This window comes from Anomalospiza imberbis, chromosome 11 (genome assembly GCF_031753505.1).
Source record: "Anomalospiza imberbis isolate Cuckoo-Finch-1a 21T00152 chromosome 11, ASM3175350v1, whole genome shotgun sequence".
In the NCBI taxonomy this organism is placed as follows: Eukaryota; Metazoa; Chordata; class Aves; order Passeriformes; family Viduidae; genus Anomalospiza; species Anomalospiza imberbis.
The window spans coordinates 997,074-1,023,940 of record NC_089691.1 but is presented as its reverse complement, the minus strand read 5'-3'; the positions used below and the strand labels follow the sequence as shown (position 1 = coordinate 1,023,940).

The following is a 26,867-nucleotide window of genomic DNA, read 5'->3' as shown; positions in this document are numbered from 1 at the left end:
ACCCTGGCACCCAGTGCCTCATCCAGGCTTTTTTAAACACACCCAGGGACGGTGACTGCACCACCTCCTTGGGCAAGTCATTCCAGAACTTTATCACCCTTTCTATAAAAAACTTTCTTCTAATATCCAACCTATATTTCCCTTGGTGCAGCTTAGGGAGGAGGAAATCCCTTCATTCTGGGGGAAACAGCCACAAGTTGCACCACGGGAGGTTTAGGTTTGATATTAGGAAAAATTTCTTCATGGAAGGAGTTGTCAGGTTTGGGAGCAGGCTGCCCAAGGCAGTGGTGGAGTCACCTGAAAGTGTTCCAAAACACGTGTGGATGTGGCACTTGGGGACTGGCTTAGTGGGGAACAGGGTGGTGCTGGGCTGATGGCAGAACTTGTCCAATCTTAATGATTCCATGGTTCCTTTTGCCAGAGCCTGGAAGCTTCTCTGTGGGATGGGATTTCAAAGCCAGACGAAGCTGGTGTTCCTCCTCCAGGCTATGAATTGAACACAGTGTATGAGACTGGAGATTGTTTTAGAGATGTGCAGCTCTGTGGGGCATTTCTCTTTCACACACCATGTGGAAGGGGAAAAGCCAGAAGAGCAGAGGAGAATCTGTGTGCTCATCCAGTGGGGTTCTCCAACAGCTTTTAGTTTTCAGGGGTTTTTTTGCTTTTTCTAATTAGAAATTTACAATTAAAAGTCCCTGCTGCAAAGCCTGTAGATGACATGTGGGTTGATGGAGCAGTGAGTAGCAGGGAGGCCTGCACAGGGCTGTGGGAATTGCTTGCACTTTAACATGCTCAAATGAAAGGTCATTCCTCTTCAGCCAGGAAGGAAAAGGAAAAGCTAATTCTCTCTTCTTCCAGTCTGGGAAAGCCACCAGCATTTCATCACACAGGGCTAAAAGCTGCCATGAGGTTTATGGAACAGAAATTGGTGTGATGGAAGACGTACCCAGCACCCCTAATTCAGCTGTCATTCTGTTTTAAGGCTGCTCTTCCTACAAACAATTACTGTACACAAAATTACTTACCTCTGGGTCCTGGGTTATGATGAACATCATCAATCCCTACAGGTAAAAAACCCACTTCCCTCATTTGCAGCTTGTGAAATCCTATGGGAAATAGGAAAAAATGAGTATTGGTTTAAGGAGATAGAAATGGCCAAGTAATTGCAGCTTCCTCTCTGTTTTACAAACACAGGCATAATTGGTAGTGCAAATTCTCAGATATTTTCAAAGAAACACAGAATAGTATGTAAAGTGTGGGGGATTTTTGGTCAATATCCATTTTTAAGGAAATCAGAAAGAAGCATAGTAGTAGGTGTAGTTCTTACTTTTTGTTGGCTTCTTGCCAGGGCATTGCTGTCTTTTTTAAGCCTTTTTGTCCTTCAGTTTACTCCAATTATAATTTATTTACAAATGTATTTCTCAGGAATGTCATTCAAAAGCCATGTACTATGAGACAAGGCAGATTTTCATTTTTCACACCGTCAGATTAAGCTGTAGAAAGTGGATCAAACAGGACACATGGCTGGCCTCTTTGTTTTTTTCCTCCTCTCCTGAAATAAACTCATAGATGTGTGGAGGTAAATCCTGAGAGTGCTCATACCTGTGTGCAGGTAAATCCCCACTGAGAGTGCTCATACCTGTGTGCAGGTAAATCCCCACTGAGAATACGCACTCCTGTGAGTATCCTGTGTGGGGGTAAATCCTGAGTGCTCATACCTGTGAGCTGGAGCTGGCCAAGCCAGGTCTCAGGGAGGTGGGAATGCTGATGGACTCTGATAAATCAGGCAAACGATGCACACAGTCTGCACCAGCTCCTCCTCAGCTGAGATGGCTGAGAAGGACAGCTCCAGCGTGAAGAGGCTGATCTGCTGGCCTCCTCCCAGCTGGAGGAGCAGTGTGGGCTGCTCTGGAGCCCTGCAGTGTCCCCAGCCCTGGCAGGGGCCGGACTCTGCCCTGGGACCAGCGCTGCGGTCCTGGCCCACAGGAGCCATTCCAAGCTGGAGGGTCATCCCAGGGCCCGGGTGTGTCCGGCCACGCAGCTCCAGAGAATTTTGGCACTGCTGTGCAGAGCCATGGCTGCAGCCTCCCCTCCCTGTGGCTTGGCACCGGCCAGGCTTTTGGCACCAGGCTTTTGGCAGGAAGAGTGACGTGGAGCAGGAACTCCACCGGGACCTTTGGCATCGCTGGCTGCAGGAGCAGGGCCCTCTCTGCTGCTGTCATAACCCAGGGGACATCAGCTCCACTGCACTTTTGTCTTTTGCCATCATCCCTGCACCCTCCATTCCTCAAATCCTGCCAGCTACAAAGAGAAAATGAATGTGGGTTTTGGGGTAGTGGTTGGACTTGATGATCTTGAAGGTCTCCTCCAACTGAATTGATTCTGTGATTCTGTAAAACATGAAAAATCACCTTTTTCTTAGATGGGGGAAGAAGAATTGGAAGGGGAAATTTGTATTGCACCACCTCTGGTAAGTGAAGATTATCACTATTAAGAGTTAAAACAGTTAAAAACATATCAAAACTGCATGTTGGCTTGGATCCTACTTTGAAAAAGAAAAAAGTATTCTGTGAAGGTGATGTGTGATGGACCCATTTGTTTATCTGAGGTGAAAAAGGAAGGAAAAAGTCATCTGAGATCTGTCTGATGTGAAGATGACCTGAGCTGTGCAGTACATATCTTTAGAAATGGGAATGATACCTCTTGCTAGCAGCCAAAACACTTCTTACGGCATTGAGGAGATTTTCAAGATATGCATGAAAAGAGATTATTGTGAGTTGGACTGCTGGGATTTAAATTATGGCCAAGTTGAAGGGAAAGCATCCTCAGCTTGAAGCCATTCTAATTGATGTCAAGTCAGTCTGTCCTCAGAATTTAAAGCCATAAAATTGTTGCTAAAGAAGTGGATGCATTGCAGTGTGGAAGAATTGGGACAGGCTGGGCATTTGTGGAGTTGTGATTGGAGTTGTACCTGCAATCAGCAATTAAAACAATTATCAGTGATTATAGCTCAGTAAAATGTCAGATCCCTTGCATTCCTCCAGCAGGGCTGGTGCTGGATGGTGCTGGGTACACAGTTCCTAAATTCAGTTTGTAACTTGTTTCTGTAGAACAAACAGGAAAACACTACATCAGGAGTTAAAAAGGCGGAGCCTTTCCTTTTAGCAAATATCACTGGATGTCAAGCAAACTTATCAAATTTAATTAACTTTTTAAACATATGAAGTGTTTTGGAGCTATCCCGTGGAAATAGCATTTAGAAAGTTTTACCTGTCCATGGTGTTTCTGTTTGAGTTGGATCTACACGGTGCTGGCAGAGAGCTGGGCAGTTTGGGCTTTTGGTGTGATTTTGTTTGAAGGCAGTTGCTGATTCTTGGGAACTAATGTAACCTTCTGTGTTTAAATGCAAGTGCATTTTCCTCATTTGCAGTTGGTTTTTATGTACCAAGTCTACTGTACAGAGGTTTGCAAAAAAAAAAACCCTTTTTTATGACTGATTTTCAGTGACAGTTGATGTCATTGTAAATTGATATGAAGCCTTGGAAAGCTGGAAGTGGCTAAGGAGTTTTTCATCTCACAGGTAATTAGGCAACTATAAGATGGGAACATTGGTAGAGATAAAAGGATGTGGAAAGCAGAATTGTATTTCGGAGGTTCTTTTCACTCTGTTCAGTACTGAATATTAGGAAATAACTTTCCTCCATGAATAAAGTGCATTGAGTTGTGCTGGTCATAACTTTAACAGATGATGGTAGGAAAAGTCATTAGCCTTCAATCAGAAATGGTTACACTACATGAGGCAGTGGTGCTTTACACTGCATGCACTGTAAATGTAAGTAATTTTAACATTGTTGGGAATTCGTGAAGCTCTGAACTCAGGTTTCCATGTTCTGTCAGGTTCCTGAAATGTTAACGCTTGGGCTGCGGTGCCGATCAGTTCAGTTCGTGTGCTGACAGTGGGAATTAGAAGTCATAGAGAAGTCAATGAGCCGCTGCACAGGAATGTGATCTATTCCAATTGCATGGATTCGGTGCAAGTGTCAGGTTACTCTAATTTCATCCCCTGGCTCCGGGGGCTGCACACAGGAATTGTGCTATGGGGTGGTGCAGCACAGACACAGCACCTGCTGGTGCTTCCAGCAGGATAAGGGATCTGCTCTTCAGCAGGATGAGATCTGCTCTGAAACAGGATAAGGGATCTGCTCTCCAGCAGGATAAGGGATCTGCTCAGAAACAGGATAATGGATCTGCTCTGAAACAGGATAAGGGATCTGCTCTCCAGCAGGATAAGGGATCTGCTCTCCAGCAGGATGAGATCTGCTCTGAAACAGGATAAGGGATCTGCTCTCCAGCAGGATAAGGGATCTGCTCTCAAACAGGATAAGGGATCTGCTCGCCAGCAGGATAAGGGATCTGCTCTCAAACAGGATAAGGGATCTGCTCTGAAACAGGATAAGGGATCTGCACTCAAACAGGATAAGGGATCTGCTCTCCAGCAGGACAAGGGATCTGCTCTTCCCCAGTACCTGTGGAACATGATCTCAGGGTTCATGGCACTTGGGAGAGCACTCTGAGCTCTGGTCCTGACTGAAAGCAGAACCTCTGCTGTGTCAGTGAGTGGATGTGCACAGAGGTTTGGGGCTGAAAAAGGCAGACGGGTGAGAAATGTAGCATCAGTAGTGGTGGCCTTGCTGGATGGTTGTTTTGTGTCCTAACTTGGAGGGAAATAGGTTTGTTTTTGGTGGGTTTTTTTTTTGTTTTGGTTTGGTTTGGTTTTTTTGTTTGTGGGTTTTTTTTTGGGGGGGGGTTGTTTTTGTGGGTTTTTTGTTTTTTGTTTTTTTGTTTTTTGTTTTTTTGTTTTTTTTTTTTTTTTTGTTGGAGATTTTCTGAAGATATGCAGGAAAAGAGATAGCATTTGAGGGGGAGATAGGGGAAAAGGGTCAAGAAAAATAAGGATAATGTTTGCTGGCAGGTAGGAAAGGGAGAAGACTAAGGGACTCTGGAGAGGAAAAGCAGTAGTGAAACAGGGAAACCTTCAAGGGTGAGAGCTGCAGGACTCCAGCTGGACACAGATGACACTGTTAGTGCTGTAAGGCTGATGTAGTTACTCCTGTCTGTCCCAGCAGCTGGGACACTGCTGTGCTGCTTTTGTCACTGTGGGGCCATCCCTGTGTGACAGCCCTGCCTTTGCCCCTGCAATCTGCCTCACACAAGAATATTGAAGAGAGGGGTCCTAACCTGGAAGATGTGGATGGCACTTTTCTGTTATTGAAAATGGAATATTCATATTTTTTATGAGAGCTTTTGTAACAAATTGCCTAGAAAGCTTGTGATCCCAAGAGGGTTTATACTGGCTTTTGTCAGATAGCCAATCTTTCACTATAATGTGGTTGCAGCACATTTTACTTGAGTGTATAAACAAACAACTCCTCCCTAAAAGCAGCCTTGCCAATACACTCTGTTGGTGGTCCTAACCCTTGCTGAATGGAGCACAGCTCCCATCTCTTGTCCCACAGCTCTGGAGCTGCCCCTGCCTGGCAACTTCAGCCTTTAACTGTGCTGCTATTACAGAAAAACCTTCTCCCATGACCTTGTGCTGAACATCAGAGCCACAGGGACAGTTAGACCTCATAAGGTTTTGTCTTATCTATGGGAAGGAGTGGAAAATACTTCAAATCAAAATGCATCTGAGATACCTGCAGTTTATGCTGGTTGGGTCAGAGGCCTTCCAGAACATTAATGTATTGAAAATGTTGAGATTTTACTCCAAATTGTTAAAAGGAGTCGCCTGTCTGATGTGAGAAGGGTTTCAGGCTTTTGTTTTGTTTTGCAGACACTGCAGGGGTATGTGTTGATACACAGTTATTACCATTTATACCTCACCTTTCCTCCACCCCTCTTCTTTCTCATTGCAGATTTACAGAGTGGCAGGGAAGTCAGATTGTGACCTGTATTTCCAGCTCTGCAGCGGAGGGGAGCACTCCCTCACCTCTCCCCACTGTGTGCCTCTATTCCATGTGAAAGCTGATGTCTTACAGTGATGGGGAAACAGCTGACAGCTCACCACCAGTGTTTGCTGGCTGGGAGAAGCAGCAAGTTCAAAGCTGACCCTCTCCCCTGATGAGGAAAGATGCATTCCTTGCAGGAAGGGGTCTGGCTGGTGCCCAGCCCCTGCCCAGAACGCGCTGTCCTGTCCCGTGGCACCCCACACATTGCTCCCAGTCCTTCCCACTGGGCTCTGGGCAGTTCAGGGGTGATGGGAGAGGGGAGGGTGGGACATGCTGTGGCAGCTCCTGGGTGTCAGGGGACAGCCCATGGTGCCACAGCTCACGTCTGCAGCGCAGCAGTCTCACCCCTGAAGTCTCAAAGGGTTTGAGTTTTTCTGAGGTAAGAGAGGATTTCCCCTCGCAGGGGTTGGACATTGAGATGAGGCTTAGTGGGTGTAAATGTGACCTGGAGCCTGCCCCAGGTAAGGAGGCTGCGTCCCAGAGGAACTCGCATCCTTTCCTGCCTCCTGGGTCCCATCTGGGATGTGCAGGATGTGCTGCTGGGTTTGTCAGAGCCTGTTCTCAGGACAAGAGGACTTTTGGGAGGTGAATAGGAAGAAGTTGCATCTGATGAGGAAAATGAGGGGATACCACTGGCACTTTACTGAGGTCTATGGGTTTGCTTGTCAGTGCTCCCTGGTGTTGTATCTTGCTTTTAAAGATCAATTTCACATCCATTTGTGGTTGCAGATGCAGCAGAGAAAGGTGTAACTGCTGAACCCAAATAAAAACAAAATAATTTTGGCAACAAGAAGTCAAAATTGTAACAATTGCTGGAAAGAGCAAATAGTATGCAGGATGCTGCTTCTGTGGAGTAGTTTATAACAGACCTGTTTCAATATGAAAGACCTATTTTGTGTTATTGAATTAAATTCTGAGAAAAATGTGAAATATTGTGGCCTTCCTCAGTTTTGTGCTTGTCTGTGTGGGTGTGCACAACTTGGTGGTGCTCTAAACCGTCTCAGGCACCCAGGGCCCACTGTTCCAACCACTCCTATCCCTTCTCCTGGCTGATGACTCAGCAAGTTATTGTCTTTTTCCAGCAATGTCCAGACTTGTCTGCCTTAAGTATCCAGACACTTTGTTCCTTTCTTATTGCTGCGTCACCACAAAGGGCCTCATATGGATCTTATTTTCAGCAGCCTCTGGGCAGCACTTTGGCTTTACTCTCATCATGAGCTGTTAGCACCCTGAACTAGAAACCTGGGTAAAAACCTTCAAAATTCAACCATCCCCATATTTTGATCATTCACTTATAATTTGCACAAGTGCTGTGTGGGAATGGATGTTGCTTTCCTGGTGTGCGGTTGAATATTGAAAAAGAGAGAAACTGAGAAGTGCACTCTACTTATTTACACACAAGTAATGAAGACTGGGGTTTTTGGAAAAGCATTGCTGAAGTGGCATGTGAAGTTCTGCCTCTTTTAATATTTTCCTTTACTCTGTTTTAGGTGTCTTCTGCAGAAAGTAATAGTAATGAGTCTTTGTGGGAGAGATGAAGACTCCTCCACCCTTCATTAGAATTTGCTGCCTTATCCCAAATGCTCCAAAACACATTTAAATCACATAGTTGGAGCTTTTCACAAGTCAGTGCCTTTTCTCTCTCTTCATCTCTGATTCCAAACTGGAATGTGATTTGGAATGTAAATTCCTTTACAAGTGGCTGCAGCCTGTGTTGTCCAAGTAGGAAGTGTGAGCCAGAGTGCACTGCAGGAGATGGAGCTGCTGCTGGGGTTTAGCTTGTGCCTGTTTTAGGTTGTGCATGTGGGGTGTGGAACCTGCCCTAGAGCACATTTGTCTGTCTCTGGCTGCTCAGGAGCAGCTGGAAGAATCTGAACAGAGCCCGATGCCAGCTCTGTCCTTGCAGCCATTATTGTGCTCGCTGCAGTGGTGGGTACACAGGAGAGGGAGAGGGACTGGGACTGTCCCTGCAGCTCAAAGAGTTATTGTAGAGACAGATTCAGGCTGAAATGCTGATCTGTCCACAGCATCCTCCTGATTGTTTCATACTTTGTGCATGCAGCTGTTGCTTGTTGGCTGTTCCCTGCAGGAATCAGTGTCCCCACCCGTTCTTGCTGTGCCTCAGCAGGACTGGGGTCAGCAGTGGCCTTCAGCACGTGCCTGAGCTCCATCAGTGCTGCTGGGCTAAGGACTGGCCTAAGAATTAATATGTTTATATTTACTCTGTATATAAAGAACCCCAGGCTGAACTGGACTTGCTCAGCCTGAAGAAAAGAAGGCTCGGGAAGAACCTTCTGTTTCTCCACAGTTCCCTGACAGGAGGGGTTGGGCTCTGCTCCCAGAGAACAAGGGACAAGACAAGGGGAAATGGCCTCAAGCTGTGCCAGGGTGGTTTGGATTGGAATTAGGGAAAAAGTTCTTGATGGAGAGGGTTGTCAAGCTTTGGAAAAGGCTGCCCAGGGCAGCAGTGGAGTCCCCATCCCTGGAAGTGTTCCAAAACAGGTGTGGATGCAGCACGTGGGACATGGTTTAGTGGTGGTGGTGCTGGCCTGATGGTTGGACTTGATCTCAGGTCTTTTCTACAGAAACCTTACAGATTCTGTGATTCTGCATTCAAGGGCTTTGTGCTTGAATTTTTAGTAAAGGAGCAGGCAGTGCCTGTAGGCTTCCATGGGCATGGGGTCAAAGCCCAGATTTATGTGAAAACAGCCACTTCTGCCATAGTTTACAATTATTTTCAAGTGTTGCCTTGTTTGAAGGTGACTTCAGTAGCAGTGCTGGCAGGTATTACAGGAGTGTCATTTATCCTAATGAACACATACGTGAGTGACTTGCTAATTAGGAACATAGAATTGAAACAAATAGTAGGAATTTTGTGTGAGATCTGAGTGGTGTAGATTTTTGACAGGGAGGAAGGACTTAGGGAATTGAATTGTTCATGCGAATGTGTTTCTCTTGGTGTGTTGTGGGGTTACACTGAGCTGCACCCTGGACAGTCTGAGCTGGAGGTAAAGTCTGAAGTGGGAATGAGCAAAATTATTCACCCAATACCTGCTGTGTGAAACCACAGTAACAGCATCAAACGAGGTGCTTCATTTAGAAGTTAAAAACTCCATTTGCCTAATTTCTACCCCAAACCATTACTTTCTCAGGGAACTAAACCCCCTTGTTTCCAAACATCTGTGGTTCTGAGGCATGCTGCATGGCAAAGGAGAGATTTCCTGCTGTGCTTCCTGCTAGGGCTGCTAAATTCCCCTGGAACAATCTAAACATCATTATCAGCCCATTCAAATTAGTATTTCCTCCTACTTCTATAAGGGATAAAAGGAGGTTTGTTTCCTTGCTGTTGACTTAAGTGTCCCACTGAAATTCCTTCACAATAAGTACTCTGGCACTGGGTGCATCCTGGAGAGTTTAAAACTCCTTGGGTTTACTGGATCAAGGCAGAACTGGGAGCCATCAGCTCTTCCAGCCTGTCATTAATCCAGGAAATGCCCTTGGCCACAATCAATACTGCTGAAATTCTTGCCCAAACCCTGATTACAAAACTTCATAAAGGAAAGCCTGAGGAAATGAGAGATCTCTTCAGAACATAATCATAAAATAAAAGAACAATGTAATTTATGATTATAAACCTGACAAGGACTAGCAAGTAATCCTGGAGGGTTCCCAAATAAGGAGATAGAGCTTTACAACAACTCTTCTGTTCAGTTTAAGCATCCCTGCTCACTAATTAGAAACTCAATGAAACTCTGAGGTTTCCTTCCTCTGCTGTTCAGAATGCTTTTGTCAACAGTCCTCAGCCAAACAGAGCTGGAGGGCACATACTTGGTCAGGAGCACTCCTGGGGCTGTTCAGGCCCCTGACTGCTGCTGTCGTGTTTCCTCGCTGTTCCTACCTTCTCCAGGTGTGCAGGCTCGTGCTGTGGTTGAAAGCTGTGCTGAGCAATGTGGCAGAGCAAACAAGCTGACACCAGCAGCTGAGCTGAGTCAGGAGGTGAATCTGCCCCGTGTTTTGAGTCATGTTCTGAACGGAGATGAACACTCAGTTCACTCCTCTGATGAATTTTACAGTTTTTCTACTTCGGGTGAATCGGTCATGAGGAAAATGAAAATCTTGGTTTTCCCCTCCCCTCCCCACCCCGAACTGATTTGAGAGTTTCTCTGTGAACAATTTCTGAGTGGCTTCTCCTGGAGGGCAGCTGAGGCTGTGTGTTTTTACCTTGTGCTGCATGTGTTGAACTGGTGGAAGCAGACTGAGCACTGGGCAGGTGCTGGGGATTTTATTTTCAGTTGCCAGAGTTACAAAACTCAGAACAGCTCACAACCGCAGCCTGAAGGATGTTTGTCCTTTGGGGTTGGCTTCATAGAGCATCCATGAGCAGTTCCCTATCCCACGTTAGCCCTGCCAGGGTGTACACAGTGCAGTCTGTACCCCAGCAAATCAGATGTGGTTCAGATATAAATGTACAATCCTCCTTCAGGCTTTAAACAAAAGTACAATTTCCATGTGCTTGATGTGAGAATGAATACTATTATTTATGTGGATTGCATGATTAAAGTGTGTGTAGTGGTTTTAGGCAGTTGGGCTCTAAAATGGCACAGTAACTTGGCTTGTCCTTGATCAACACTCCCAGTCCAAAACAAAGACCTTTTTCACTGCTAAACTTTTAAAATTTAAAGCAGAAACGTGTCTTAATGGATGGCTGTCCCTAACACTGCAGTGTGTGGGTGTGAAAGAGTAATGGTGAAATTAATGCTTTTTTTTTCTGTAGATAAACACTCAGATGTAAGGGGAGCATATAAGCTAAATGAAGGCCTTACACACACATCTATTTGCTTCTTTATGTTTGTTTGCCTTTATATTTTTTAAGAAGAAGGAGTATTGGTTTTGTAATTTAGTTACCAATACAACCTCAGCTCAGTTTGTAATTGGCTAAGAACATCCTGGAAGTGCTTGGCTCACTCAGTGTTTGAGTTGCAGTAGATTTGGTGATCCTGCCTAATTTTCCCAAGTGCTCTGACAGGCAGTCCCTGACTACATTCCCTGATAAACACTGTTCCTCTGAATTTTAACTTTAAAATTAAACGGGGCTGGTGGAAATGCTTTGAAGAAAGGAGCCTACCTAGGCACAAAACAGATCATGCAAAGAGCTTGCTCTCCCCAAGATAAAATTCTTCAGACAGGAATTACAAGGATAATCGGAACCAGGCTTTCCAAAGCCTCAGCTATTTTGAAAGTTAATAGCCAGCATAAATATACTCTGTGCAATATCTGGGGAAGGAGGGTTGAGGGGGAAAATACAGCCAAGACTGGGCTGAAGGGCAAGAAACATTCTGACTGCTCTGAGTTATTATTGTAACTGGTGGAAGGATGATTGTGCATGAACTGTTCTGCTTCAAACTCCACGGCAGAAGGATACAGCAAAATGAGACACATTTTGAAATGGCAGGAAGAGGAATTGCTTGGGTTTGTAGCTGGTGAAAAGGGTTAAAGAATTTATTTAGTTGTTTCCTCCCCCCTCCTCCCCCCCACTTTCAACCTGGATCTAATAAAGGATGCTGTCATGGAAACCTTAAAAACCAAACATCATCTAAATTATCTGGCCTCTGCCACAGGTAATACAAGTTTTGACTTACAAGTATTATCCAAAACTAAAGCCAGAGGGAGTATAAGATTGCTATTCATTCACACTTTGAACAAAATCTGCCAAACAAGCCAGGCTGAGGCTATGTTGATGTATGGCTCCACTGTATGGTGCACAGTAAAATGAACGTTCAGCTCGGGTTATCCAGTTTTTCATTGTGCCTTGGGGCAGACACAGCTCTCTATGTTTTGCCAAGCAAGCCAGCATAAGGAATTTATGAAAAAAGAATAATGTAGGAAACAGAGTGTTTTCAGGTTGAAATAGAAAGCAGATGCTTCCCACGGAGTGAAGGCAATATAACAGGAACTTGTCCTGGATGAGTGGTGGGATAGATTCCCAAAGAGACATGGGTGCCTTCAGAAGATGGAGGAGAGCACAGAAAAACACTTTGCTGCATGAGATTTAAAATGAAGGCAAGTTGCTCTAAGTGTGATGGACCTCCCTTACACTGCTGTGGTGATGGCCTGGTAGGCAGGAATTGAAGAGGGTGGTGGAAAAGGATTAGGCACTGAACTGAATCCATGAGGTGTGTGCTGAATGCTCAGCTCAACTTGTATTTCTCCTGCAATCTGCTTTTCCATCATTTCCAAGAAGAGAAGCCTCAAAGACTGAGGAGAGCACATGGGTTAATGTCCCATCTTGAGCAGTGAGCTAACTGCAGTTTGGTCATGGAAACACTCCAGCACTGCCCTCATTTCAGGGAGATTTAGAGTCAGACACATCCTGAACACTGAGGCACTTGGAGGAGCCTGCAGGAACCTGCACAGAGTAAAACCCTCTGCTCATTTATCTGGGAACAGGTCCTGGGAGAGCTTAACCAGCCCCAATGACGTAAGTGATAGCTCAGTTTGGAGTGAAAGCAGCTGGCTTTGGGGCTGTGCTGTCATTCTCCCCTCCCCTGTCTTTGCCAAGATAAATGTTCTTCTTCTCTTTACCTTTCTCATTAAAACGTCTTCCCAGCCATCCCTGATAAACCAGGTTGAGAACAGTGCCCACCTAGATTGTGAGATTCGAGGAGGGAGTTTAATAAAGCCTCTCAGGCTGTTGATAAGATAGGAAATGAAGCCTGTTAAGGAGTAAAGCTACAGTACTTTGTTATTTATTTATTAGAGGTTTAAATGGTGAAGAGATTGGAGCAGAAAAAAAGACCCACTGGAAACAGTTATTTATCAGTATTTTAAGAACTCCCCCAAGTTCTTCTGTGAGGTTTTTGTCATTACTTTTTGTAATACATTGTTTTATGTTGTCAGGCAGGTATTTGATAATGAGGTACAACTTATTTTTCTCCAGTGTAAGCAAACAGTTCTTATTAAGTGTATGTGCTGGGTGCAAGTGTAAATACTATGGGTTTGGGGAATGGGGAAGATAAACTGCTTTCTTCAGGTGTAGGAATGGAATAGGAAGTTCCAACATAACAGCAAGAACTCAGCTCAGTTTTGGGAGTGCCTCTCTCACATGTGAGTGCTGATCCAGCAATTAACAGCTGGAATTAAAGCCAGCAGTGAAGAGATGCCTGGGGCTGGCAGTGCCCTGCCTGACACCCTGATCCTCCTAGTGATTCATGCAGCACTCTGGCTTTCCCTGGCTTACAGGTAATTGGTTTTGGTGTTAATACCAGTTTTGAACTTCACCTCTACCTGAAGTCCAGTGATTCTGTCAAGGCCCCTGCACTGTGTCTGCCTTACTTGGGTCTCTCTGTAGTTGAAGTTGCTATCTGAGACTCCTTAATGTCATGACTCTTGGAGTAATTTTAGTGGAAAGGGAAATAATTGTCCACTCGTGCCTGGGAGGCTTGGGTGGGTTGGTTGGTGTGATGGGTCAGTCCTTGCTGCTCCCATCGAGTGAGGAGTCATAGACTCACAGAACAGTTTGCGTGCAAGGGGATTTAAAGCCCATCCAATGCCACCCCTTCCCTGGGCACCTTCCACTGTCCCAGGCTGCTCCAAGCCCTGTCCAGCCTGGCCTTGGACACTGCCAGGGATCCAGGAGCAGCCACAGCTGCTCTGGGCACCCTGTGCCAGGGTTTTGCCAGGCTCAGTGAGGAAGTGCTGATGTCTTAAGGTTTGTCTTTCTGCTGAGACAAAAGAACCACTTGGAATGGAATGATGGATAAAGCTGCTGACAGCTCAGTCAGGAGTGCTGGCTCCAAGAACGGGCATTTGCATAACAAGAATTATTCAGTCGATGCAAATGCTCTGAAGAGCTTCAGACCCGAAGTGAGAATGGGAGGAAACAAATTGGAGGTGTGAAATGGTCTGATCGGAAACTCAGGTGAAGCTGAAATCAGGGAAACTTCAGTATCGACAAAGCTCTAGCAAGAAACTGAGATACTCTATCCCTTCTTGACCTTCTAGAGCTGGCTGATGATTTATCACTCTGGAAATATAATTTGTGAACACTGGGAGGAAAAAAGGGGAGGAAAGTTTGTGAAAATCCACTTTGTCTCCGTTGCTGCTCTAACAAACTTATGGTTCACTGTGACAGTGGGAGGAAATAATTTAGTAGCCTTTAACTGTGTGCTTTTCTCAGTTTGAGTTTCAACTAAACTTTGTAGCTCAACACCCACCCATAGCATTTTTTGTAGCTGAAAGCTGAAATTCTTAGCATGCAAAAGCTGTGTGGACATCATGTGACCATGGAAAACCTGGATTTGTCCCTGGGTCAGCTTGAGGCCATCCAGCTGCTGCTCAGGGTTGGATCAGGCACTGAGAAAACTTTAAAGCACAGGCAGGGAAGAGTTAAAATTGTCTGAGGGAAAAGTGTTTTTCAAAATATTTGAATTAACTTCTAAGTGTCTTTAAAAGACAATACACCAATTTTTGAGATAAGGCAAAAATGTTCTGTAGTTCATATCTTCATACTGATGCAGAGTGATAATTGCAGGAGGTGAATTTCTGAATTGCAAACAAGTGGAGAAACTGCTGCTGTTTTCTAGTGCAGCCTGACATAAATTACTTTTCCTTAGTGAAGATACCTATAGATAGCAAATTATCTATTAGCAGGTGGGTTATGAAGTTACTTTATCAAAGATTCACACATTATATTAAAAAAACCCCAGGATTATAGAGTTCTCGAACAAAATTACTTTGTTTTCCATGAGCAGATTGCTCCTAAATCTGCTAATATCATGGAAGTCCCAAATAAACAAAGCTCTGTTTGAATGTTTTTGTATTTCAAAGTCTGTTACACACAGAGCTGAAAATCTCTATCCACCACAGAAGCTCTGTGATCCCCAGTCCAGTGCATGTATTTAGTTGTATATATTTGTTCTTCCTAATGGAGAATTAAAATATCATAAATCCGTGCTAATGTCTGTGAGTCCTATTATGAGTTATTCCAGGTTCCTTTAAATTCCTGATGAAGATAAAATGCAGTAGTTTGTTTATTTTATGATAACTTCATTCTGGGTTTAATTATTCATAAGATCACAACAAAAGGCAATATATTTTGCAAATATGACTGTTTAATAGTATGGCACTTCAGTAGAGCAATCTGATATTGAATCTTCAGTGAGGAATGAGTAACTCGCTTTTAGTTGAATTATAAATCATGTAGATTACTGCAATATAGATAGTTAAATTCTGCTCTGTTCTCATGTTCCAGCAAGAGCAACAAATGTATTTCAGCAATTGGTAAAATGAATGGAGTTTCCACCGAGGGAGTGAATTAGAACTATGTTAAAATTTCACTGTTTTATAGCAATGTGTTGTAATTATCTGGTACTGGATATATTTCCTGCCAGTTTAACTGCATAGATCAACCCTCCAATGTCACAGAGCAACTCTTACACCTAATACAGTTCTCAGGACTCAAGGATATGTTGAGATTGTTAATGTGGTGTATAAAAAGAAAGCATTGCATAGCCTGGGGGCCATGTGCAGATTACTGTGGTGTCACTGCCCTGGTGTGTAAGCAGGAGCTGGGCAGGGTTGGAGGACACAAATGATCATAACCCCCTGCAGCTGTGGGTCTGGTTTGGGCAGTTCCTCCCGGAAGACTTGAAGAGAACAAAGTTCCCCAACTCTGTGCAGTAGGTGTAGAGGATCCAGCAAAATCCTATTTGACTGCAACCTGCACATTTACATCTTTGGTACAAATCTGCAAAATAAAATGTGGGAGCTAGAGCAGCATTCTCCATGTCCACCTCTCTTACTACATCTTAGTGCCACTGTTTCACAGTCAGAGTTACGGCTCCTTTTCATCGTATTTTTAAGCCATCTGAACCATGCAAGGCTGGGGCATTCTATGCTAACCCAGCCTGTGTAGTGAGGGCACTGCAGCAGCATAATGACTAACTCGACTTGCATCAAGTGGCCAAGCATGATTTTTCAAGTATTTTGCTCAGAGTTGTCAAATATGGAATGTTTTTCAAACCATTTATGTAATTTATAGCATTTAAAACTCTTAATTTCCTTTTGCTGTTCCCCTTGAAAGACATCACCAGGTGATTGGTTATGTCAACATGTTTCAGGTATCAGTTGTCTCTTTCTTTGTTTTCCTTATAACCAAAAATGTGGAAAGAAAGGGAAAAACCTCACCCTGAACTATCGTTATTTTAAAAATCTTCTCAATTAAGAAGCAGAGTTAAACCAAATCCATTCCATACAAAAGAATCTAAAAAATTCTCTGTGTATGCTTCATACAGGTTCCACGAAGGAGTTGATTGAGAGCTGCTGTGGAGCTGGCCAGCAGTGGGCTATAGACAACGGGGAGTGCACAGAAATCCCTGTAAGTGGCATGGATGGTGATATTTGCAGGTACGTAAGGTAAAACGGAACATTTTTGGTTAGCATAAAGAGTAGCCCTCGAGGAGAAATCAAGTGTACTTCGTGGGATGTCCAGGAGACTGGAAACTGTGTCATTCATGGTCTGAATTATTTGTAGACTGGCAATACTCATGGCTAACTAGAAGCCAGGATTTCCCCCTCCATTTGCCCAAAATCGAAACAAAAGGTTTTTGTTTTGTTTTTGCCCAAAATCGAAACAAAATCGAACAAAACCTTTTTAAGGTTTCTTTTTGTCTCTCCCATGAGCAGAGCACAGATTTCTGTGTCTCGTTTTCTGCCCATCTGTGGAGTTGCAGTTAAATGGGAGGGCAGAGCTTGGCAAATGCCGAGTGCAGTAATTATCAGTGTCATTAAGGGATGTGTTTATTGCTCTGTGAGTGGCCCCTGTTTCTGCTGGAGGGGGCACCAAGCCCTGATCCTGCTACTGATGTCAGCAGCACCTGGTCTGAGCGAGAGCCAGGTTCCCTCTGCACAGCAGTAGGACAGGGATGAGTGCAGGCTAGCCTGGATCAGCACCCCACGAGCTGCAGTTCATCCCATTCCCTGCCCACAAGCCTGGAGCGGCCCTTGGGGAGGGATGGAGACAAAATCACTCCGGACTCACATTCTCGAAGACTGATCCCATCATTTAGAGCATTGAAAAATTTTGGCATAATCCCTTTTATAAAATTGAGTATCATTGCACCTTTCTGAAGTTACTGGGAGATTGAAATCCTCCCCGCTGGGATCTGGCTGACATGACTGACACATACCAACTGTCTGTGAAGTAAACACAGATGAAAAATTCCAACCTTGGCCCAAGTAGGTGCAAATCCAGTACATTAATAAGTTGCACCTGCACATCTGAGGCTCGTTGTAGATGGAAAAGCCAGATACTAAATGTTTCAGTCCCTGTGAACCTACTGGGATTGAAAGGGAGTAAGAGATCAGGGGTTCAATTGTTTTACTTGTAAAATTTCAGTTGTGTCCCTGTTTTAAACATTTAAGCCTGCCTATGAATATTATGTCTAAAGAAAACAGTTTATGTAAAGAAGTATTCAAGTATGTGGCCTCAGAGCCTGGAAAGCAAGGACGAAATCTTGCTGCTGCCACTGGGAGCTGTGCCAGTGAGTGGGAGCTGGTGACCCTGCCCCTCTCCAGCCCCAGGGCACTGCCTGTGCTGGAACCCTGCAATTCTTGCAGCTCCCAAGAGTCTGCTCCAGCTCAACTCACTACCTAAAGATTGTAAAATCCCAGTGTGGTTTGGGCTGGAAGGACCTGAAAGCTCATCTCATTCCACCCTCTGCCATGGGCAGGAACACCTTCTACTATCCCAAGCTGCTCCAAGCCCCGTCCAGCTTGGCCTTGGATGCTTCCAGGGATCCAGGGGATAGATACAAAGTAGATATTCATTAAAAAAATTACTTCCTGTTCTGCCAGGATAGTTTTCTGCACATGTTTAGGTGTTACCAGTGGAGTAGTGGAGGTGGCGCTGGGCCATTCCCAGGGAGCGTCAGGGAGCCGTGCCTGTGGGGTGTGTGACAGTGGTGGCCTGGCCCTTGCAGGATTGCCCAGAAGCAGTGCTGCGTGTCCACGGTGAGGGAGAACAGCTGCCTGGCCGGGATGGTCGCCGCCAAGGAGGGGGACACGTGTGGCCCCGAGGACAGCGACCCCTGCGCGGGCTCGTCCTACAAGGTGAGCTTCGGTGCTTCTGGAGGTGTGTAAGGTGTCCTCCTGCCTGCCTTCAGCAGGCATCTGTTCCTGCATTCCTGTGGGCTATGGAAAAGATGAACTTGGAGGAATGTGGCAGTGAAATGGTGCCGTTTGCATTTCAGTTTGCAGCCTCTTTTAAAACTTGGAGTAACGTTGTTTTGCATTAATTTCCATCTCCATTTTGGAGACCTAACTGGCTGTATTGCTTCTGCTTCCTGGTTTTGGAAGTAGCTGAAAAGTCCATTTTAGTTTTTATATCTATAGTGTAGAAGAATGTAGAAAATAATGGGGCAGAACTTAATTGAAGATATAATGCAAAACCCATTACTGGGTGCTTTGCTTGGCTCCAGTGTTGAATTGTTGCCCCCTTTCCCAGTTCTGCACAATACTGGACTAGAGGAACAAGCATTTTGATGATGATGGAACCTTTTGTTCATAAATAAAGGCAAACCATTAATGGACAGCACAAATCACAAATCCTGAGCCACAGCCTCTGCTTAGATAAATGAGATTTACTTTATGAGAACCAGTGGAGCCAAACCAATTTAAACCAGTTTGAGGATTCAGCAGCTTGCTTGTCCTGTTTTCACCAGAACAGTGCCTTTCAGAATTCATTTCCCTCTGATGATAATTTACATAGCTATAGCTCAGCTTAAGTGCAGCTTCCGTGGGCTCAGCAGGAACCTGATTAGTTCTATCTGTTCTTTTACATCGCAGAGTCTCACAGATAATTGTTCACTGAAAAAGCAGGGAATGTGGGCATCCATTGCAGGGTTTAAGGGTTAATTAGCTGTGTTGATTTGTCATCGTCAGAACCATTGCTAATTTGGGTCTGAAGTCTGTCATTAGAGTAAAAGGAGAATTCGTGCATTTGGGAGAAGACATTAATATGTCTGAAATGTGACAGAATTGTTATTCTTAGGTTTTCAGCAGGGGTTGTTTGCATGCCAGGCAGAGCCAGGCTGAGGAGTCAGCCTGATTACACATGCCATTCCTCAGGCAGAGGTGGGGAAGGAGAACTCCATCATTCCTGGCTGAGCTGAAACCAGTGACAAAATACTCTCGTGGAATGGCTCCTCATGCCAGTTCCAATAGGATTTTTCCTTTAAGATAAACCATCTGAGACAGTAAAATTACTGAACAGCTTTGCTCACCTATTTAGCTTGTTTAGCTCTTAAGTCATTGCAGCTACTGCTTGAAAAAAATCAGTAAATATTGAGACTGTTGAGACTTCATATTACTTTAGCATTACAGTATGTACTGCTGTAATACAAAATAATCCTTCTTTGTACTGCTTTCTAATGCTTTGTTTTACAAGAAAGGTTTTCTAAATTTATTATGGTTAAACACTGTTTCAGAGGGGATCTGGCAGAAGATGCTGACAGTCCATAGTGGTGTTTCCACTGATCTGTCTGCTCCTAGTAAATGCTGTGGCATAAATCAAAAAAGTTTGTCTTGAATGTGGAAAGATTCATTAATTGCCTCAAAACCCAGCCAGATATTTACACTGTCTTGCCAAAAGCCAGGGTTTTATCTCTAGGTTACAAACACTTGTAGGTCTTCATGCATTTTGGATGTTTTCACCTCTTGCTTCAAGGTGAATGTGGCAGTGCTGGTTTTTCAGATCCAGGAGTTCAGCCTGGGCTAAATCAGCCTCATCTTCAGATGCTTTAATTGTTATTTACTCTTGACGCAAAAAGCACAGGCTTAGGGATTTTTCCTAGTGGATGGAGACTCCACCATGGTAAATCCAATTATACAGAACTCCAGCTAAGATAGTTTTGAGGCAAATGCAGAAAGCTGTGAACCAAAGAATGGTCCTCAAGGTGGGTTTCTCAATTGCAAGGTAAAAATAGCCATATTTGCTATTAAATCAGTTGTAGAATTCCTAGGAAATTCAAAAAGCAGCTAACAGAAGGTCGAGTCATTCAAATTTTTGCATTTTAGAAGGAATTTTCCAGCGAACAAGTTTTTTCCACTGGAAAATGAGACAGTTCTGTTCACCTGGAAAATATGTGAGGCCAAAGATGCATGACTGATTTAATACTCTCTGTCATGCCTGCACATGGGATAAATTGTGAATCAAACTATGACTGAAAGAAGCCAGGGTCTTCAAGGCAAATATTGCATATTTTACAGTACTTCAGTAAACACTTGTATTATTTTGAACTTCTAATTTGCATATTGAAGGTGAAAAAACTGAGCTAAAAAAAAAAAAAGAAAGAAAAGGCAGAAACCAGATTTTTTTTTTCATAAAATTTGAATTTGGGGAGGATGGCAAGAGAAATTTTTCATTTTCTAGCATGGCTGCAATTCATCATTGCTAGGGTTTTGTTTTTTTTTTTTTTTTTTTTTTAATATTCTTTTGAAAAGATAATTTAGCCTATTTAGTGTGCAAATAATTAAACCTCTTCAAGGCCCATGGTGTAAATTTTTCACAAATCTATTTGCGCATATGAAGGGAGCTCCTTATGGCTGTGCATATTTGCAGATGTGAGTAATGTCTGCTGTTTATGGTGTTTGGGGATTTCTCTGATTAGGAAGCAGGGCCATAAAATGTGAGCTGCAGCCATGAGTGCTGGCTGAACATGCCAGGCTGTGCACTGGGTGTGAAGTGCTCACAAAACCCCGGTGCTGTCCTGAAAAAAGGGGCTCAGCAGAAGAGTTTCTGAGCACTGAGCTGGCAGTGGATGCATGTCCCTGCAGGAGACAGGCTCTGGATTGATGGGAATGCCCACCTAGGGTTTCTAATGATGAAAAGTGATCCCTGCCCATTTCCATGCTCCTTTCAACACTGCCTCTCTTAGTGGCCCGCCCAGCTCAGGGATCTCCCTCCTGGGAACTGCTCTGTCCCTGGAGCTCCTGCTGCCAGCTCGAATCCTACCCTTCATTTCCTGTGTCTGACCCCTTTTCACAGGGTGAATGTTTGAACAGGCTGGAGTCTCCTCCCTGGGTTCAGAGAGGCTGTTCCAGTGTGGCTGCAAACTCCAGTGAGTGGGTGACTATCAAAGCAGTTGCAGAGGGAAAGAGACTCTGCTTTTCTGGCAGTGAAATATGTTATTTATAGCTAAAATAAACGAACAAACAAATAAATAAATTAGGGATGAGAGGACACCTAAATTCAAATCCACAAAGGCATCTCCAGCTCAGGTGTGACCCCTGTGGTGTCTGCAGCAGACTCAGCTCCTCAGCCTCCCTGCTTGGTTAGGTATCCACTGTGCATCCACAGCATGGACTTTCTGAGTTTGGTATCATTTATCTGATGCCCTTTTGTGGCCTGACTGTGCAGTAGATTTGTCTGGGAATGAGTAAAGCAGCACACAGTTTTTGCCTGCCACCTGCAGCAGAGCAAACTGCAAGAGGTGGGAGATGAAGATGTCAGAGAAGCTGCTGTTTAGATACTCTGAGGAAGGAAAAAAGAGGCAAAGAACTCATCAAAGACACCCTGGCCTCCTTCCAGCCAGTCCCAGCAGGATGCTGTCCAGCACAGCCAGGTAATTAAAGGTCAGAGCAGGTTTGCAGGGCTGTAGTGCAGAGAGGAGAGTCTTTACTGGCACCTGACAGGGCTGGGATGCTGCTGACCCTCACGTGTGCGGTGGTGATTTCCAGTTCCTGTCGCACGGCTTCAAACTGGCCACGGCTTGAGCTCTAATGCAAAGAGGTGCAGATCTGTGGTATTTTGTTTATAATTTCTGTTCATCCTACGCACAAGCAAGGCCTATGAGCGAGAGCTGGGGGGAGCTGGCGTGCAGCGCCACTCCTTCCTGGCACGTGGAGCTGCTGAAATCACTGGCGCAGCCAGACTTTGTATTTGTTGTGGCTGCAGTTGACCTGTTAGTGCAGAATGGCAAAAACAAGCACAAGTAAAGCTTTGATATTTACAACTGTCCACACTCCAAATGTTTTTCCAGATGTTCCACTGCTTAGGAAAGTGCAGATCAGTTCCAGGTGTGTGTGGGCTCATCCCTGAAGTTGTGTTAAATCACAGAATAGAATTGTTCTATTCTGTATAGAATAAATCACAGAAGGTGGAAAAAGACCCCTAAGGCCATCAAGTGGAACAGTAAACCCAGTACCACTGCCCTGTTCACCACTAAACCGTGTCCTCAAGTGTCACACCCACACATTTTTTGAACACTTCCAGGGGTGGGGACTCCACCACTGCCCTGGCAGTTTGCTCAGTGCTTCCAAATGCTTGTGGCTAACTTTCCAAATGCTCATTGCTGACGTTCCCTGTCTTGCAGCAATGCTGTGACTGCTGCAGCCTGGGCCTGCGCCTGAGGAGCGAGGGGAAAACCTGCGAGTCCAACATCAACCTGGGTTACCCCTGCAGCCACGTGATGCTGTCCTGCTGTGAAGGGGGGGATCACTTCGTCCATCCCGAGATCAAACGGCATCCGGAGCCCGTGCCAACGGTGACCCCCGAGAAGGGTGAGTGTCCTTGTGTCGCTGAGACCCTGCAGACAAGGGCTCTGCCTCACACGGGCCTTCAGCGAGGTGCTGGAGGGAGCAGGGCATCAGGGGCACAGCTGCTTTCCTTTCAGACCTAGCACAGATTGCCTTGTTCCTAAAGCAGGTTGGAGAAAGCAAGGAATGTGTGGATGTTTCTCATCCCTAGGTGTACCTGAGACCTCACTGAGCAAGGAGCTTTGGCGCTGTGTGTTCAGGAACAGCTGACTGAGAAACTCACCTAAGGATTAATTTTAATGTCACAGAAAGCTTTGTCAGATTTGGTCAGGAATGGAAGCAGGTGGTGTTCCAGCTTTGGCTGGTGTTTAAAGGCCGGAAGAAGGACAGCCATGTCACGGCTCAGTGGCTCCCAGGCTGCTGCTAATGCTCACAGAGGAGAAGCCAACAAATTGTGATGCTGGAAAGTTTCCAGAACAACTGGATAACTTCTGAAATTTGAAATTCAGTGTGGGGTCAATTTCAGCTGGGGGTCAGCATAGTACCTTCGCTCTGGTGTCAGTGGGAATGGGGTTGGCAGTGATGGGAAAGGTGAGCTTGTGACCTCCTTTGTGACTGTGTCTCAGTGTCTCTGTAAAATATCTGTCCCTGCAGCCCTAGGGAAGGAGGAGGTGGCCCTCCAGCACAACCCATCTCCAGGATGGGTTCATTTGTTCTTATCCTTGCAGTAACTCTTTCAGGTAGATCTGACTTCTCCTGGCATTTTTGTGCCCACCCATCCTGTTCTGTCCAGTCCCAAGGCCAGAACAGCTGTCAGAGATGTTCTGCTGTAGTTTCAGAGAGGGAAGATCACCACGAAGCGTTGTCCATCAGCAGTGAGGCTGAGCTGTCCAATAACCTGCCTGGAGATGACCTGGATGAGTGTCTGCTCTACGGGGGGGAGCTCTGCCAGCACCTGTGCATCAACACTGTGGGCTCCTACAAGTGCTCGTGTTTCCCAGAGTTCACCCTGCAGGAGGATGGCACCAGCTGCTCTCCAGGTGAGAAGAGGGACATGAAGGGCAGTATCTTTATACCTTCACTCATCAACCAACCTTTTCTTGAGTTTCTCTGCAGTTTCTCTGAGGTTTTTTAATGGGTGTTGATGCATGGACATGTTCTGTAGAAATTGTAAAATGTAAAGAAAAATGGTAATTTAGGACACTCGGTTATGCCTTATTTTTGTGTTTGGTGGTATGGGATAAGGGTGGTGTTTCATATGTTCAAATCAAGAGTGTTTACACTTTTCAGAAGGGGATTTGTAAAGATTTTTAAAGAAATACCTGCTCTTCTCAGAGTAATTTTGTATTTCACAGTTAGGTTTTCTTTAGATAAGTTTAGATAAACTTAGCTCGGTTCAGGCAGACAGCATTGCTTCCTGAGCTTTGATTTTTATCTAAAATCATTAACATCCTTCAGTGATAACAAACTCTAAATTTGTCTAGTGTGGTGGAAGTCTGGAAAAGAAAGTCTGTTGTGTTGTAATTGTTTTGATGTGTGGAGTTCTCCAATGGCACAATTTCAGGTCAGATAACCCAGAAAGTTGAAACCTCATATTAGTTACAAGTGCTTTCTGTTATTTAACAAGCAAAAGCAGTGTTTCCATCCAATGACAGAACTCCTTAGGCTTCTAATCCTCTGCCCAAGCCAAACAATGAACATTCTGTATGTCATCCTTCTCAGTGTGGTGTTACAGCATTTACCTCGAGAATGCATTTGACTGTTCCTGTGGCAGCTGTCTGCTCTGCTTATATTAAAATTCTGGGAAAGGAACCTAATCCAAAAGAGGCAAAGAAAATTTCTTATTTTAGCACTGCAGAAACTGGCCTGATTGCTCACCTGGAGTGGATTTGTGGTTTTGCTTTGCTTTGCTGTTCTTCTCCCAGCACTGAGGTTCTGGGTGAAGCATCTTGTCATCTGAAAAGTCATGTTCCTGCAGATCTGCAGGGCTGTGGTGCTCAGGGCTGTGCCCAGAGGTGCAGAGGGGTTTGCAGAGCTCACCTGGGTAATGAGATAGTGACAGGGGCAGGGGACACCTGTGGGACCTCAGAAGTGCATGGCAGGGGCCAGGGCAGGGAGGGCTGGTGCTGCCTTTGCTGTGCCAGGCTGAAGGAGGGTCAGGGAGGGGATTGGGAACCTCAGTGACTTTGCTTGGCTGACCCATAGGTGGCCTTTCAGTTCTCCTTGTCCCTGTGTGTCTGTGCCTGTCCTGGGCATTCCTGGGGAAGTCACTCAGGCTGCGCCCCAAGCTGGTGATTTTTGTTTGTCTCTGTTCCACAGCCTGTTCTGTGTCTGTGCTGACTTCATTTGTTTAAGAAAGTCACTCTTCCCACACCCAAACCTGCACTGCAGTCACCCTTGGTCATTTAAGGTTGTCACTGTTTTGGGGATCACACTTTGCTCCAGGTGACCCTTGAACTCAGTGGGGACAGGACACATCTCTCTTAAAGGACAATTTAGCCCTGTGGATTTAGGCTTCTGTTTTGATGATACTGATGCTCCTATTCATGTAACAGAGACTCTTTTCTTCGTGATACCTTTAACATTACTGTCTGTTCAAAATATTAGTGGCAGCCAAGTGAAAAACATGACAGCAGCTGTCATGTACAAAAGTAATTTCAAAGTACTCTGTGCTTGTAAAGGTGTTTGTTGTTTGTCTGTGTTGAAATAGGATGGACAAGATAAGGTCATAGGCTTGTTTTTTTCCATCAAATACCGAATGAAAGTCAGCCACTGTATTTAAAATAACAGCAAATCTTTAAAAAATGAAATTAGCAATTTGTAGTTTATTCAGATATTGCAGTACTTTACAGAAGTTATTGTCAGCCAGGCTCTCTGATCTGTGTCCTTGATATTTGTTTTCTCCTCCAAACCATGATGGAGTGGGATGAATGGGATCACCCCTTGCTGTGGGGCTTCTGGTAGGGGTGGTGCTGTCCCTGATCCTCCCTTGCCTTGCAGATCCTGACAGAGGACAGATGACCAGGCTGGAAGCCGAAGCCACCATCCCTCCAGTAGCTTCTCCCTCCCAGCCCATCCTCGTGGTGTCCTTGCAGGAAGAGCAGGACAAGTGCAAAGGTACGTTGGAGGTGTCAGCTGCGGAAGAATGTTTAGAGACACAATAAAACTCCACTCATCCCTTCTCCAGTCTGATTTCAGTGCACAGCTTTAATCTGTTACCGTGGCACAAGGCTGAGGAATTGTCAGGGGAAACCTGAGGGAGAAATCTGAGGCTGCTCTGCTTTCAGGGTTGTTCCCCACCTGCTCCTCAGGCTGGGGTGGCAGTGCAGCAGTGCAGGGTGATGTGAGCAGTGCAGGTAGGAGGGGCCAGGTGTGTCTGTGTGCAGCAGGAGGGTTGGAAGCAGTGCTTAGGGCTGCCTGGACAGGTTGGTTCCAGGCTGATTCCCCTTGCCTGAGCTGGGATTGTGCCTGCCTGGCCTGGCAGTGTGGAACTGCAGCTGATCTGTGCTGGGGGTCCTGATGTGCTGTGCAATTTTGTGTTGTGCAGATAACGGCCCCTGCAAGCACCTGTGCAACATCGTGGAAGGAGATGCTGTGTGCTCCTGCATGGCTGGGTACACACTCATGGCTGATGGGGTTTCCTGTGAAGGTGAGTGCTTTGGGCTCCCCACAGAGCCATGGTTAAATGGTCATGTACCTCACACCCCTGGGTGTTCCTCATTTTCAGAATTGGGAATTGCAGTGCCATCAGAGAGACCATTTGGCAGAAGGAGTCCCAGTTCTGCCTCACAGATACCTCCTGAAGCACGGCGTGGCTGTTACCTGGCGAGGTGGAGGCAAGCCTGGACTGCTGCTTTTTTCCTCTGACATTGCAGTCTTTTTTTCAGCCCTTCTGGTTTCTCTTCCCGCTGAGGTTCCTTGCCAGGCTCTGTGTGCACAGCTGTGGACACGCAGCACTCTGGCTGGGAACAGAAGCAGCAAGCAGCACACAGGCACCTTTGCTGTCCTGGGCACCCTCAGGGCACAGCTCTGCCCTAGCATCTGCTCTGTTTGCTTTTAGCTCCTCTTGCCTTGGAAACCTGAACTCAGGGAGGCTTTACAGCTGAGCCAGGACGTGCCATGGGAACTGGGCCAGCTCCAGGTGTTCACTTGCTGCTGGAGCTCTGACCTGCCCAGTGATGTGCACTGAATTCCAAAGCTGCATGCTCACCACTCACATTACAGAAATTTGAAATGGACATTCTTGAGTAGTGACAAGGGATATGTTTGCCCAGGGAGGGCTTGGGGGTCAGAAGCCATGCCCTGTGACATACCTTAATTACAAAT

The 26,867-nt window shown here is 45.3% G+C and overlaps 1 protein-coding gene across 4 annotated transcripts in view; it reads left to right on the top strand.

The window, feature by feature from the left end:
- FBLN2 (fibulin 2) overlaps positions 1-26,867 on the top strand; it is a 93,767-nt gene that overhangs the window by 45,908 nt on the left and 20,992 nt on the right. For all 4 annotated transcript variants that reach the window (XM_068201454.1, XM_068201455.1, XM_068201456.1 and 1 more), the window contains exons 3-8: positions 16,301-16,412; positions 17,987-18,116; positions 22,379-22,565; positions 23,375-23,581; positions 25,542-25,658; positions 26,089-26,190. In XM_068201454.1, the coding sequence (XP_068057555.1) occupies positions 16,301-16,412; positions 17,987-18,116; positions 22,379-22,565; positions 23,375-23,581; positions 25,542-25,658; positions 26,089-26,190 (855 nt within the window). The remainder of the gene's footprint in view (positions 1-16,300; positions 16,413-17,986; positions 18,117-22,378; positions 22,566-23,374; positions 23,582-25,541; positions 25,659-26,088; positions 26,191-26,867) is intronic.